The 13,881-nt window shown below is 38.3% G+C and overlaps 2 protein-coding genes across 2 annotated transcripts; both read left to right on the forward strand.

Annotated features, from left to right (window-relative positions):
* The first annotated feature begins 515 nt into the window (after window positions 1-515).
* Window positions 516-5,660, forward strand: si:ch211-142k18.1 (uncharacterized). Its single transcript, XM_056765150.1, has 3 exons — window positions 516-663; window positions 3,557-4,242; window positions 5,007-5,660. The coding sequence occupies exons 2-3, from the start codon at window positions 3,719-3,721 to the stop codon at window positions 5,143-5,145; spliced, it is 663 nt and encodes a 220-aa protein (XP_056621128.1). The 5' UTR covers window positions 516-663; window positions 3,557-3,718; the 3' UTR covers window positions 5,146-5,660.
* Window positions 5,661-6,472: 812 nt separating this feature from the next.
* Window positions 6,473-13,289, forward strand: chrna2b (cholinergic receptor, nicotinic, alpha 2b (neuronal)). Its single transcript, XM_056764286.1, has 6 exons — window positions 6,473-6,959; window positions 9,864-10,015; window positions 10,594-10,638; window positions 10,991-11,100; window positions 11,531-12,686; window positions 12,937-13,289. The coding sequence occupies exons 1-6, from the start codon at window positions 6,863-6,865 to the stop codon at window positions 13,060-13,062; spliced, it is 1,686 nt and encodes a 561-aa protein (XP_056620264.1). The 5' UTR covers window positions 6,473-6,862; the 3' UTR covers window positions 13,063-13,289.
* Window positions 13,290-13,881: the final 592 nt, after the last annotated feature.

A 13,881-nucleotide genomic window follows, 5' to 3' on the forward strand; every position in this document is an offset into this window, starting at 1 on the left:
GACAGGTAATCATAGTTATTGTTAAAAAGTCTTTGTAATATTTTTATAAATGTATTTTTTATAAGGTAGAGCAAGTAAACAATGTCAGGGGTTTGGAAAGGGTGCTTTATATTTTGTCTGTGTTGTTTTCCGGTCTTCTGATTGTTTTCTCGCAATATTTTCCAAAATCAACACAATAAAGTTGCTAGTTATGTTTGCCAACCTCACGAGATCAATTTAGTGATTTGTGTTAAAAGATCGTTTACTATTCACTTATTAAACATATCAAAATAAATATAAAAATCTCTGTATGGCCATGAAGAGGTATCTCCTTTACTCTAAGCTCTCAAACCTAATCAGACAGCAAGCCACAGATGTGAACTAGATTTACCTCCCCCCATTCCTTTTCCTGCGCTCTCTCTCTCTCTCTCTCTTGCACTTTCCTGACCACAAAAGAAAAGAAAGAAATCATTGAGTTTCTTTTTTTTAAAACACTCCCTCCCCAAGTCACCAAATAGGGGCACAGACTCGAGTTTAACCCAGCGAACTTTGTTGGAAGAAGTGAAAAGAAGTTTCACACAGACTGATTCTGTGTGTCCCCTTTCTCTGTCTATGAATGGAAAAGCAAAAAATAGAACTTCTGAACATTTTGACCAGACGTGACTTTACCTCGGGAAGATTTTGGTGAGTTCTGACAGCTTTTGGATTTGTGCACACTTCACTGTTTCACTTCAGTTGGTTTATTTATAGGCATTTACTGATAAATAGGGCAGAGCTTATTTATGCATTTGCTTTGTGTTCATGATTAAGATATTGCTTAAGAAATTAATGTACTCAGTGTAAAAAATTCACTAATTTCAGCTGACTTAAATCACATTAGCTTCATAAGTTAATTGAACTTAAATGATATTGAACTGACTTAAATGACCGAGTTGTAAAATATGACAATTTACTCATAATTCTAATTTAATATAACGTAAAAATGTATTTAAGCTTTTTAATTCGATTTTTTTTCAGTGCTGCAACTATATATATTTGTTATGGCATTATTTTTGATGGCTTATTTTGACATGCAGATGCATTTATGTGTTCTGTGATCGGGAGACTATGTTTGAGCACAAGGAGAACATGACAGAAAGTTGGCTTTCATACTTAGTGATAATCGTGACCTTCTGTTTGGACAGAACTTGCAATTATTTTTAAGAATGGCACAATGTTTCTTAAGAGAATTACAAACAGGGATACCCAGAGGTTATTTAAGCTTGTGTCCGAATAGGCTCTTGTGGTTTCAGTCATATAATTTAAGTGTCTACGAGGTTTAATTGTTTCTCCATTGTAAAACATTACAGCTTTAGCTTGGCAAAGTGGGCAGCGACATGAGACAGAAACAATGCTGCTAATGAAATCAAGACATTTGTGCCGATGTTCATTCACAATGCCAGTCAATAACTCGCAAAAATTTCCGCATATGAAAACGTTTGCTCAATTTGGCCAAAGAATGACATAAATAAACCAGTGACCAACAATTCAGATTGCTGTATACAGAAACTCATTATTTTTTGTTCTCATTTGGATACGTTCGACACATTCAAACTTATGTAAAATCCCTTTAAAACATTCAGGCAATTTTCTCAGTGAAGAATAACGAAGGGGGTTTCATTTATTTTCTCAAAGTGCTTCATTTTCTTGCCGGGACTAAATGAGAAGTAAATCAGTGCTTTCAGTATGTGCCATGCACAGCAGAGCAGAAGTTCATTACAGGCTACGTCGCTCTGCTGGGTAACAGATATTATCCATCCTCCATGGAGCACAAATGTCAATCAGCAACAAGCATGAACAATAAATTACCTCTGTGGAGAAGCAAAGATGCTCTTGATGGTATTAGTTTAAACATCTCTGTACAGAACGATTTAGTTATTTTTAATAAAACAAAATAAACGAAAAGCAAACTCTGAGATTATAGCCACAGATCACATCCACAAACAGCTGGAGTATATTAGTGAATTACAGTTGACAGTAATACATTTTTATGTGCGGATGCAAGGTCAGGACTTTGAAGATGAGGATAGTCATTGGACTTTATAGTGGTGTAAAATTTTATTTTTAGGCCATACAGCGATGTTGAAACTGAACGTGTGCTTGAAAATCCTAAAATCCGCCTGTACCACAGGACCCAAAAAGTGCTCATGCTGCGTAAAAACCATCGTCTTCCCTCGCAGACAGATATCATATTTCGCACGGTTCCAGATGCTGAGAGGCTGTTGGCAAACCCACACAGCACACTGAAAGGGAGGTTGTAAGTTATAGATAGTTTTGTTATGTTAGGAGAGATTGAAAGATGAGGTGATGATATTCTACTTTCGGGGCTATGAGTTTACGCACAATCATAGGGTGGGAGATGTAAAAATCTTGCTTGTAAAAATCAACAGAACAGATCTTTGTTTGGTTTCTAAAACCATTTAAAACACTCCTGCCATCTCGCATAATGGACTGAAACTATCCAAGTTTTAGAAAGCAAATCCTTTTGGCGTCGACGGGTGCCAGGATTTACAAGAATCGTAAGCTGCGTTTATATTATCCAAGATAGGTCTCACACTTTTCCAAGAGAGAGGGAGTTCAAACTTCTCTGTGCATGCAGGACAAGACAAACAACCTCCCCTTCCTCAAAAGGGTCACGTGAGGCACCTCAGGGTCCGCACATAAACCAATGTGCAAAGCACAGACACCAGACGGAAGCCCCCCTTCCACATGCCCCGGAAAGATGTACTGGTTCATTTACTTTCATCCTCTGATCTTCCATTCCTTCTCATATTTTGTTGACATGGCATGTTATTGCATTGGCTTTAATTTTACATGCTTGATAGTTCACCCAAATATGAAAATTCTTTCATCTTTTACTCACACTTATGTCATTTTAAACTTGAATGACTTTCTTTCTTCTGCAGAACACAAAATAAGTTATTTTGAAGAATGTTGTTAACCAAACAACACTGGCCCCTTTGATTTCCATTATTTATACACAAAACCACTGTGACACTTCTCAAAATATCTTCTTTTGTGTGCCACGGACAAAACACAGTCTTTCAGGTTTTGAATGAGTGAACTATCCCCTTTTATACATTGCATGTGCTTTTAGTCAGTTATTTGGTTTCTGTTCACTTGAGGCAAATTTTAATTATGAGTCTCTTCTAAAAGTTCTATTGGCAGAAATGCAATAAAATATACATAATTATGTCTTCAGAGGTGTATAAAGACCTAACGTAATGAAGTGTTATGTTTTTATTACCTTAGAATGAGCTGTTTCTATCTACACACACCACAGGTCTTCAATTCAATATGTTGTTTCTACAGTAGCCCTAAACGGACAAACTGCTCTACAGAGCGCGTTTCGTAAATACGTTATCTCCTTGAAATCATGTTGATATCTTTGCGCTGTGTCAGCCACCGTAGTGCTTCAAAAGGGAGGGGTGTAGTGGGCCATTGGTTGCAACTGTCAACGTCCCTGCTAGATGCCGCTAAAATCTCAATCTTCTTTTAAAAAAATTGTAATCTGAGTTTATGTTTGTTCCTATCGCAGATGAAGTCAGAGCTTCGCAACAGGGATGACTGTTTAGAAAAGCGTGAGGAGCTCTAGAGGGACCTCGCATTTTTCACCATTTGTATTCTCATTCATCACTCCGTCGAGTCTAAGGTCACAGAAGTCACTCTCCGACTGGAAAGTTATTCCCGCTTTTGAGTCATGACGTGGCTATTCTCAACACTGGGCACTTGGCTCTTCATGCTTTTGGCGGTACCAGTCGTCTGTCAGAGTGGTGATGATGAAGAATGGGGATCAGGTGACATCCCCAGGGAAGTGTTCACTGGCAACACCTCTGATTCAGTCGTCCGTGCAGACGAAACGACCAAATCCGACAGAGCAGTCTGGATCGAACCACATTTCCAGGCCCTGACAGAGACAGAAGGTAGCGACTGTTATGTAAATTTCCACACCAGCCAAATCTTGTCAAGGCGGTTACGAGCGTTCAGGGAGGAAGTTGCTTATCTAAAGGCCCTACAGCACGGGAACCAGGCAGTAATGGAGAACCTGGTCCAGTTTGTAGGTGCGGAAATGGGAGATCAACGCTATGAGGATGTGATCCAAGAGAATGCTGTTGGAATCAAGGAAGATCACGTCAGTTGTGAGAAGGTGGTGATGAAGGCATCAGAGGACATGGAGAGTCAGCTCGCGGGAGATGCTCAAGCTACTTTGGCAGGAATTCAGAAGTAAGTTCTGAGATATTTAAAGGGATAGTCTACCCCATAATAGAAATCCCCTTATGTCATTCCAAACCGGGACTTTCTTTCTTCACCAGAACACAAAAGAAGGTATTTTGAAGAACATTGGTAACCAAACAACATTGCACCCCATTGACTTCCATTGTGTGGAAACAAAACCACTGAGACATTTCTCCAAATATCTGCTTTTGTGTTCCACAGAGAAAGAGTTGTATACAGGTTTTGAATGACATGAGAATGAATAAACGATGACAGAATTTTTATTTATAGTTAAAGAATGCCTTTTAACGATTTAAAGGCAACAGACTTTAGTTATAAGAACATGGACTTCGCATCAAAAGTGTTGATTTAAAAACTAAAAGAAATAATATTTGAAATTGACCTAAATATTTCAGCTTAATTTTCTCAAGGTTGCATATAAAGTAACAATTGAACGTAAAGGAGATTGTTTTAGAAGAAAACCTTTTTCCAAAAAACATTTGTATGCCGATAAAGAGTTCTGAGTCTAAAAACAGAACAGACTAGTCTCAGACTAACCGCAATAATGTATAAAGTTGATCTTGGTTTCTGGGTTTTCCATCACCAGCCTGGACAGTTGGAAGGAATGTCCATTTCAGCCCCTTTGAGGCCCTTGTCTAAAACTAAACTGAGCTGAGGTCTCCTTGTCCTTCCTTCATCTCTCCTCTCTCTCTTTCTCTGTTTACCCTCTGGGTTCTTTTTGATGTTGTTTCTGCTTTATGTTTTTATCTTAGAATAAAAGAAGAATCTCACACCTTTGAAGAAATGCTGCGTGCCGCCGCCGATGTCGCCACTCGACTGGAGACCTCTTCACGAGCCCTGCATGTGAAGTTGATGGAGCAGCTGAGGAAGAACACGAGACAGCCACGCTAAACTAAAAAACTCAACGGGACACCATCCATCCTGGAAACATTCATTATAATGTTGTTTGACATATTCATCTGCAATGTTTTAATAACAATGATCTTCACAGTGACATCATCACATCTGGACCTGAATGAAGTGGTGATCCAATCCTAAAGGGACTTTTTAAAATATGTTTATGTCCAGCTTTAATAGATGCTATACATCCATCTTTACATTTTCTTTCATAAGAACAAGAGAAACATCTAGAGAGAGGATGGATTGAAATTTGAACAATGTTTTTCTTTCCAAGCTCTTGTTGGTTGTTCATTTGTGATCCATAAAACCATAATGGCTTTGTGTGCAAGCAACGTGAAAAAATATTCTTGGCAGTGAAGTGGCATCTTAGAAGAATATTTCTTTCCATGTATAGACAACCCCATACCAATGGGCTGGCTGTCTTGGCGCTAGGGAGCAGATGGTGAAATGGCACTGTGAGGGTCTGGAAGTCAGCGAGTATAAACTCAAGAGAGCAGAATGGAAAAAATAAGAAAAGAGGATGGCTATGATGTCACTGAGGAAAAAACGTGACATGTCAACTTGGACCCAGAATCACGAGAACTATGTTAACTGACTGAACTCTGTATGACAGGAGAGATATTTTTGCAGTACATTAGTCAAGTCGGTTATGGTCACTTCTGTTATGTGTCTTTGTATCTATAGGCAGGTACAGAGAAAGTCTTTGTGGATGTATTTTAATAACATGAATATACAGTATATTGTATAAATATGTTGGGTGTCATATTTTTGATGTATCTCATATATAATATAAATAACGAATAATCTGACCTGTGATCTATGTATATTGAAACGAGTAGAAGTTTAAAATTTGGAAAAACATTTTGGCTATGATTATGCAAAAACAACACAAAAGGTAATTGCACGTATACTTGTATACTTGCAAAAATATTGCAATAACACCAAAGCACAAAAAAAAATATCTTTAGTCTCTGTCTAAACCAATTCATAAAGACATCGCGTGCTTTCAAATGTATTTGCATTTATTCAGCTACACTGACCTCTAGCGGGAATCTGTCGAAGCACTTCAAAATAGGCGTTTGAAAATGTAATTTGGGTTAGAAAGGGACAGTTTGAAACAGTGTCAGGTGTTAAAAATGAGTGTATCCATGTGAGCTCAGAATTTTTAAATGTATGTACATTACGATAGTTTCGCCTAAAACCCGGACGAAATAGGATTACATTGAGCTCGTGAACTTAGGTCCCTCCCCTTAGGATAGGAACCTCATATAGGCGGACTGAGAGAGAGGATGCTCAGTCTGGAGTAAACACGAAAAACAGCAGGAGCCAGTCCTTAAATCCCCCCCAAATCTATGAACATTTAAATGGAGTTACTTTTGGATATATCTATTGATTCAAATGCTTATTTTTCCTTCTGGAAAGTAAAACGTTTATTTTCTTTTGGAAATTACACTGCTGAACCTGCGTTCCTGTGCTCTGCTGAACAGGTGCGCAACACGTTCGGGCTTGGATAAATGATGGATATGGAAAAGATATGTGCAACTCTATGTAACTTGATTTAAACTAGATTTTTACTCAAGGGCATCACCTCGTATACCAAGATCATGATGCCAAAAGTGAAAACCGAATACCCATGAACAATTTAAAAATTATACAGATGCTCTAACGTGGAACACAGGTGGAAAATATATGCCTAAAATAGGTTATAATGTATGTATCGAAAGTAAGAGCATCATTGGTTGTCATGGAGCGTTTTGTGAGTCGTCGGTGGTTTCTAAGGATGTCTCTTCTCGGTATTATTCTATGTGAGTCAAGTAAGTGATATTTTTTATTCTTTTTTCATTTTTTCTACAATAAATGGGGTTAAATGTATAGACTGCATTGCTATGGGTTTGCGTTGGTACAAGTATGCTGACAGCCATTTAAATAAGTCAATACAAAGTTTTGTGGACTCTAGATAATGCCATTGTGCACTAGTATGAAATGAGTTTTTGTACAAATTCTCACCGTATTTTTAAATGTTTTCTTTCATCTGTTGGATTTTCATACAATGTTTTATTTCATCTGTGGGGTTCTCCTTTAGAGGGTTCATTTGAATGACGGGCACGATTTCCAGTAAAGTGAAATGTCCTCTCCACAGCCAAGTTGATGCTTAAATGCCGCCAGATTTATTGCGCTTGCTCATCACTCAGCGTTTACACGACCTCTCTGTACTCTACATCTAAGTGATGAATGAATGCACTGCGGCCATCTGATATGGTTCATACGGTTAGATCCGTGTTAAACATTAACTTTGCCTCCGCTATTTGCATTTTTGAAAGTTAGCAGATTGAAAGTTTCCAGAGCTGAACAGAGATACACGAGGAGACAGGTAGTCATCCAGTTTCAGGTCTGGCTTTGATCTAACAGAAGAGTCAGTGCATTCTTCCACCTGCTGACTGGGTAACAGATGCTCTCTGACCGCCGTTTGGCAGATCTTGATTAACATTTACATTTATGCATTTGGCAGATGCTTTTATCCAAAGCAACTTACATTACATCATCCTATACATTTGTTTCTAAGTATGTGCAATTCCCTGGGATCGAACCGACGACCTTGGTGTTGTTAACGCCGTGCTCTTAACACTTTATAGTTCTAAGCAGTCAACACTTTAATGACGGTCTTAGGGCTTGTGGATACCAATTTACCCACATTTACTATAAATAATTAAATATTGTTAAAGCCCCTATCACTTTAACGTGTAATATGTCAGCATTACTAATGTGCTTCATATTGTAGTATTTAAACCTTTCATGCATAGATTATGATTATGTTGACCTCAGTTCATATTTTTGTGTTTGAATGCCCTTACATAGGTAAAAAATAAAGAATTGAAACTTTTGTTTTTCATATTTTACACTTTTAATTTTCCAATTAAGTGGACATCTGAAGAAGTACTCAGTATGTACACGGGAAATGGTTTTTTTTGTTATCCACCTTAATGGATGAAAGGGTAAATAAACCATCGAATTGCAAAAAAGCCATTCTGGGGCTTAAGTCAATGAAACATTATTTACTTTTTAGAGTGTGTTTATAAGTGTATTAAATAATTTATTCTCACTTTTAAAAACATCTTTAACACCAGGGCTTTTTTGTGTAGGTTACCTGTAATTTTATCCTAATAGGCTTGTTTTATTAATGCTCCCTCTTTCATATAAAAATAAACTTCCCTTTAAAAAAACATAATTTTCTAGATATTTTTTACATCGAATGTCCAACAACTCTACTGTTTTATTAACACATTTATCACGTATTTAAAAATACCCGACAACTTACAGAACAAGACCGCAACTTTACAAGAAAAACTGAGTACATCATTTAACTTCACAGGGAATTTTTTTTATTTTACAGAATATTTTCCTTTTTTTACAGTGTAATCATCCCGTGAATTGTAGAAAAACAAAATACTCAAAAACCCCAAAGGGATAATATCTTTAACCGCATTGCCTTTCCATTATATGCTTAAAAAGCTAGAAGTGTGCAAGTGGGGAGACAGTATTACATGGCACTGACCATATTCCCAAACAGTGCTTCACATCATGTCCCGCTGTGCTAATACCCTGTGGTGCAGATCCTAAATCTGACTTGTTAATGACATGTTGTCATTCCCCTAGAGTGTCACACAGTATGTCAGCATATCTCTAAGGAAACTTGCCACTCCACACAGCGAATCACAGCGCTCAGAGAGCAAGTCTAGCCATGCTACTATACTCAAATAGCTGGCCTGACACCTATTCTGCGCAAACACTGTCCTCAGGGTTCCCCGTTTATGTCTCCTCAGCTCAGAGATGAGACCTGAATTTGCCAGCTTAATGGTGTCCGGTCTCTGTCCCGCAGTGGTGGGCAACCAAGGGTGCAGAGATTACAGAACATCCTCTCCCTCAAACGCAACATTCAGTGTGAGCATCACTGGCCCACACATCCTTAAAACTTGTAGACGTCTTGCATGTCAGAAGATTCCAGAATCATCCCTGACCTTGACATCCCAGTCTAAAGTAGGTTTCAAATGAATACACTTTAGAGAAGCGTTTCAAGTGTGTGGATTAATTTGCCTGGAAACTTTTGTGAGCAAATCAATTAGTTCTATCTGAAGTGTGATGAGCCGTGTAATTATGTATGAGTTAATCCCCAACCGTAGAAGCGCGCTTATACTAATATATATATTTTTTAATTTGTATTTACATGCAAATAGTAGTGTAAGTAAGCAATTACTGCTGATATATTAATAGACGTACAGGATTAATAGACTCCCGTCAGTTCAGTTAGGTTCTTATATCCTTGCCTGGGGCTTTCAAGCACCTTACGCAATTATTTGATATGCCTTCTTTTTAGTATGCTGCCAGTTTGATCTTGTTTTGAGCTTCTCTAACACATGAGAAATAGTGCCACTTTATCAGATGATGTAATTTACTTGAAAATTCTGTTCGTGACTGACATTACATGCCAGGTTTGATTGAACAAAAGAATAATCATTACATGAAATGTCTTCAGGGGTCACCTTAACAAAGTTACGTTAGATGTTTTTTTACATGTTGTAGAAGATAGAATAGAAGAAAACCTTTTAAACCCTTTTTCATTAATATTACAATTTCATCCTATGAGTGCTTTTAATAAATGTTGGTTCAATAGTGAAAAGTAAGAGCAGTTTTTGTGTTTTTCCCACGGGCAGTTTCTTGTTGTGAAAAGACTCACTCACACGCTGAAGATGTGCTCTTCAAAAAGCTCTTTGAAAGCTACAATAAGTGGTCAAGGCCTGTACCGAACACATCTGATGTTGTCATTGTCAAGTTTGGCTTATCGATCGCCCAACTGATTGATGTGGTAAGAAACCGCTTGAACTTCAAAATTCAATACAAATATGTGAGCCAGTCTGTGAAAACCCAGTTAAAGTCATTTTGGGGGATTTTCTAAAATCATCCAACATAAGAACATACTGAAAATATAATCTTGATATGTCGATTTAATAATGCCATGTCAAAGATTGAAATAAGGATTGAAATCAAATTTTTAAGCTTGTTAATTTTTAAACCTTAATTGTTTTTCACAGACTGAAATCATTATTCCTACTATAGTCAATGGGGTCCAAGAACTGCTTGGTTAGAAGCATTTGTCCAATTATCTCTGCTCAACCTAACAAAGAAATGTATGCAGGTTTGGATCAACTACATGCACTCTTAAAAACAAAGGTGCTTCCAAAGGTTCTTCGATAGTCAATCGCACAGTAAATATAGTGTTGAGGAATTATAATACTCCTTGAAGGCTCAAGTCCATTAGGAGATTAAAAGTATAGGGTGTTTGTGACCCTATTGACCAAAAGCTTTCTGTTGAAGTAAACACCGCGTCCTGACTCATCTCATATCTGTCTTTCCCGTATTTCCTCCTTCATTTCACCCCTGCAGGACGAGAAGAATCAGATGATGACAACAAACGTCTGGCTGAAGCAGGTGTGTGCAGCAGCACCACAGTTAATATGTGAAATAGAGTTTTGAAAGTCTAACAAAGTCATAAAAATCAGGAAGGCGAAGCAGATTTTTTATCACTTATTCATCCTTATGTCATTCCAATTAAATCGTTTTTTTCCTTGGGAAACCCGCAAAGACAATTTTAGATTCTCGTGGATGGTTAATGTATAATTTTAATAATGTTTTCAATGATTTTTGTTTTTTCCTTCTTTTGGTGGAATGATAATAATTATAATAATATATCACATAATGCAAATTATAAAAATACCAATTGTAATTTAATATACTGTAATGTATAAGTGTATTGGTTTGACCCATGTGTCTTCTCTCTCAGGAGTGGAATGACTATAAACTCCGATGGAAACCTTCAGACTATGACAATGTGACTTCTATCAGAGTCCCGTCGGAACTTATTTGGGTCCCGGATATAGTTTTATACAACAAGTGAGTAACACTTTAAGGAAAACAACATTTATTCCTGCGTGAATAGAGTTTTATTTTAAACAAATCAAACCAGGGAAAAAAATGCTCACTCTGTGTTGGCAGATTCAAGCAGCTGAACATGATATATTAAGGATACATAACACAATACAGTTATGATGTTGCAGTGAAAGTGAAAACACTCCGCAAAAGACTACCACCTAGTGGCTGAATGTGATAACGCAACTCTACTTTTACAACCTGACAGCTTCAATTTATGAAATCAAAACCCATGAAATGCAGATTAAACAACATATTTAGAGCAGAAAAAACTAAATGCATATGCCAATATTAGCAACATGCAACGAATACATACTTATTACACAATTTTTGAACTTCAGCATTTCACAACTTGTAAACGTGACCATATAAATAGCTTTGTTGTCCTCTTCAGTGCAGATGGCGAGTTTGCCGTGACCCACATGACCAAAGCCCACCTCTTCTACACAGGTAAAGTGCGCTGGGTTCCACCTGCCATCTACAAGAGCTCATGCAGCATTGATGTCACCTTCTTCCCCTTTGACCAGCAGAACTGCAAGATGAAGTTTGGCTCGTGGACTTACGACAAAGCCAAGATCGACCTGGAGCGCATCGAGAACACAGTTGACTTAAAAGATTACTGGGAGAGTGGCGAGTGGGCCATCATCAATGCTGTTGGAACCTACAACACCAAGAAATACGACTGCTGCCATGAGATTTACCCCGACATCACCTTCTTCTTCATCATTCGTCGCCTACCTCTCTTCTACACCATCAATCTCATAATTCCCTGTCTGCTCATCTCCTGTCTGACGGTTCTGGTTTTCTACCTGCCATCAGACTGTGGGGAGAAGATCACGCTGTGTATCTCCGTTCTCCTTTCCCTCACTGTCTTCCTGCTTCTTATAACAGAAATAATTCCCTCCACCTCACTGGTTATCCCTCTCATTGGCGAATATCTGCTCTTCACTATGATTTTCGTCACCTTGTCAATAGTCATCACTGTTTTCGTACTGAACGTGCATCACAGATCGCCCAGCACTCATAAGATGCCCCGGTGGGTGCATTCTGTCTTCCTGGATTTGATCCCGCGATGGTTGTTTATGCGCAGACCTGCGCCTGACAGTCGACGCAGACAGAAACTCCTCCTCTTGCAGCGGCAGGGGCAGGGCATGGCATCGAGGGTGCTCGGACCGGCAGCCGTTCCTCTCAGCACATCTTCTAGCTGGTTCAGGAGGGAAAACTTTGGGGAGGAGGAGTCTCGCAGACGCTACTGTTATAAGGATTTAGAACTGGGGACACTTTCCTCTGCAATCTCTTTTTCATTACACCCCTCTTCACCCTGCCCGCTCAGCTCAGCTCCACCTACTCTACAGAAATACGGCCCCTCACCTAGAACGGAGGTGGGAGGGGCTTCCAGGCACCCTGGTGGTAGAGCTAATGTCATGAAGCGGCCTGACAACATGACAACGGACAACGCAGAGTTTCCTCTCTCCCCTAGTGTCCTTCAAGCACTGGAGGGGGTTCACTACATAGCAGACCACCTAAGAGCAGAAGATGCTGACTTCAGTGTAAGTCCCTTCAAATTTATGTATCCACCGGTCCCATTCATCCTTCTCCCTATCTATATTCTGTATCCTCCAACAAAAAGTTGTTTTAACTTAAATAAAGACAGTATACTTTCCACTACTACAACTACATACAGAAGTATATTAAAAGTCTATTAAAAGTATATTTGGCCTATACTTGTTACTAACATTGATAAACATTGACTCGTCTGTTCTGCTCAGTACATTCATTATGGTTCATTTCTTCACACAGGTAAAAGAAGATTGGAAGTATGTTGCTATGGTAATAGACAGAATCTTTCTATGGATGTTCATCATAGTATGTTTATTGGGCACAATCGGCCTCTTTCTCCCACCCTGGCTCGCAGGCATGATCTAGGATACATAACACCCACAAGGGGACACAATGTCTGTCTAAGCAATGAGCAAACATCACTCAGTAAGTGGCGAGGATCCCCTAGCATGGCATAAGATGCATGTTTGAGTTCAGGAATGTGACAGCAAGGCCTGATATTTTTCTTTGGAGATATTTTTAAAGGAGAGCAACTTCTATCTCACCTCTAAAGAAGGAGTTTGTCAAAGAAAATGCTTGTATTTGAATGTATTACCTTTAAAATGTTTGACAAAATTAAAAGTGCCAGCTGGAAAAGACCTTGACTGAAAAGACAAGTCACATCGCTATTTTCCATTTCTCTTTGATATTCTAGTAATGCGCTTATTACGTAAAGTCTGTTTTTGTGTGAGTGTGTATGTACAGTATCTCCACACCGGTAAACTGTCTACATAATTTTTATTTTAATGTAATAATGTCTACGGGTTTGTGTGTGGTTAGGTTTTGGGGTAAATGAAAATTTTGCTTCCCTGGTATGAACAGAAGTCTATGAGATGTTTCATAATTCCTATCAATAGTGAAATGATGAATTTAATATTCCAGGACATTTATTTTGAAAGATCATTCGCTCACTTTAGAAAATCAATAAGCCTATTATACCTACTTATACTGCATGATTGTCTGGTTAGTTTAACTTTACTTTTTGCTATTATTTATCATTTTATTCCAAAATCCAATCAGAACATGCAACACCAGTTGAGGGTTTTAAACCTCTTCAATTGACATACTGTATTGCCTGCCATATATTCACATATTATTAGAATCTGTGCACTGGTCACGATGAAACATCATGAAGTACCTAATAGG

This window comes from Triplophysa dalaica, chromosome 13, assembly GCF_015846415.1.
Source record: "Triplophysa dalaica isolate WHDGS20190420 chromosome 13, ASM1584641v1, whole genome shotgun sequence".
Taxonomy (NCBI): domain Eukaryota; kingdom Metazoa; phylum Chordata; class Actinopteri; order Cypriniformes; family Nemacheilidae; genus Triplophysa; species Triplophysa dalaica.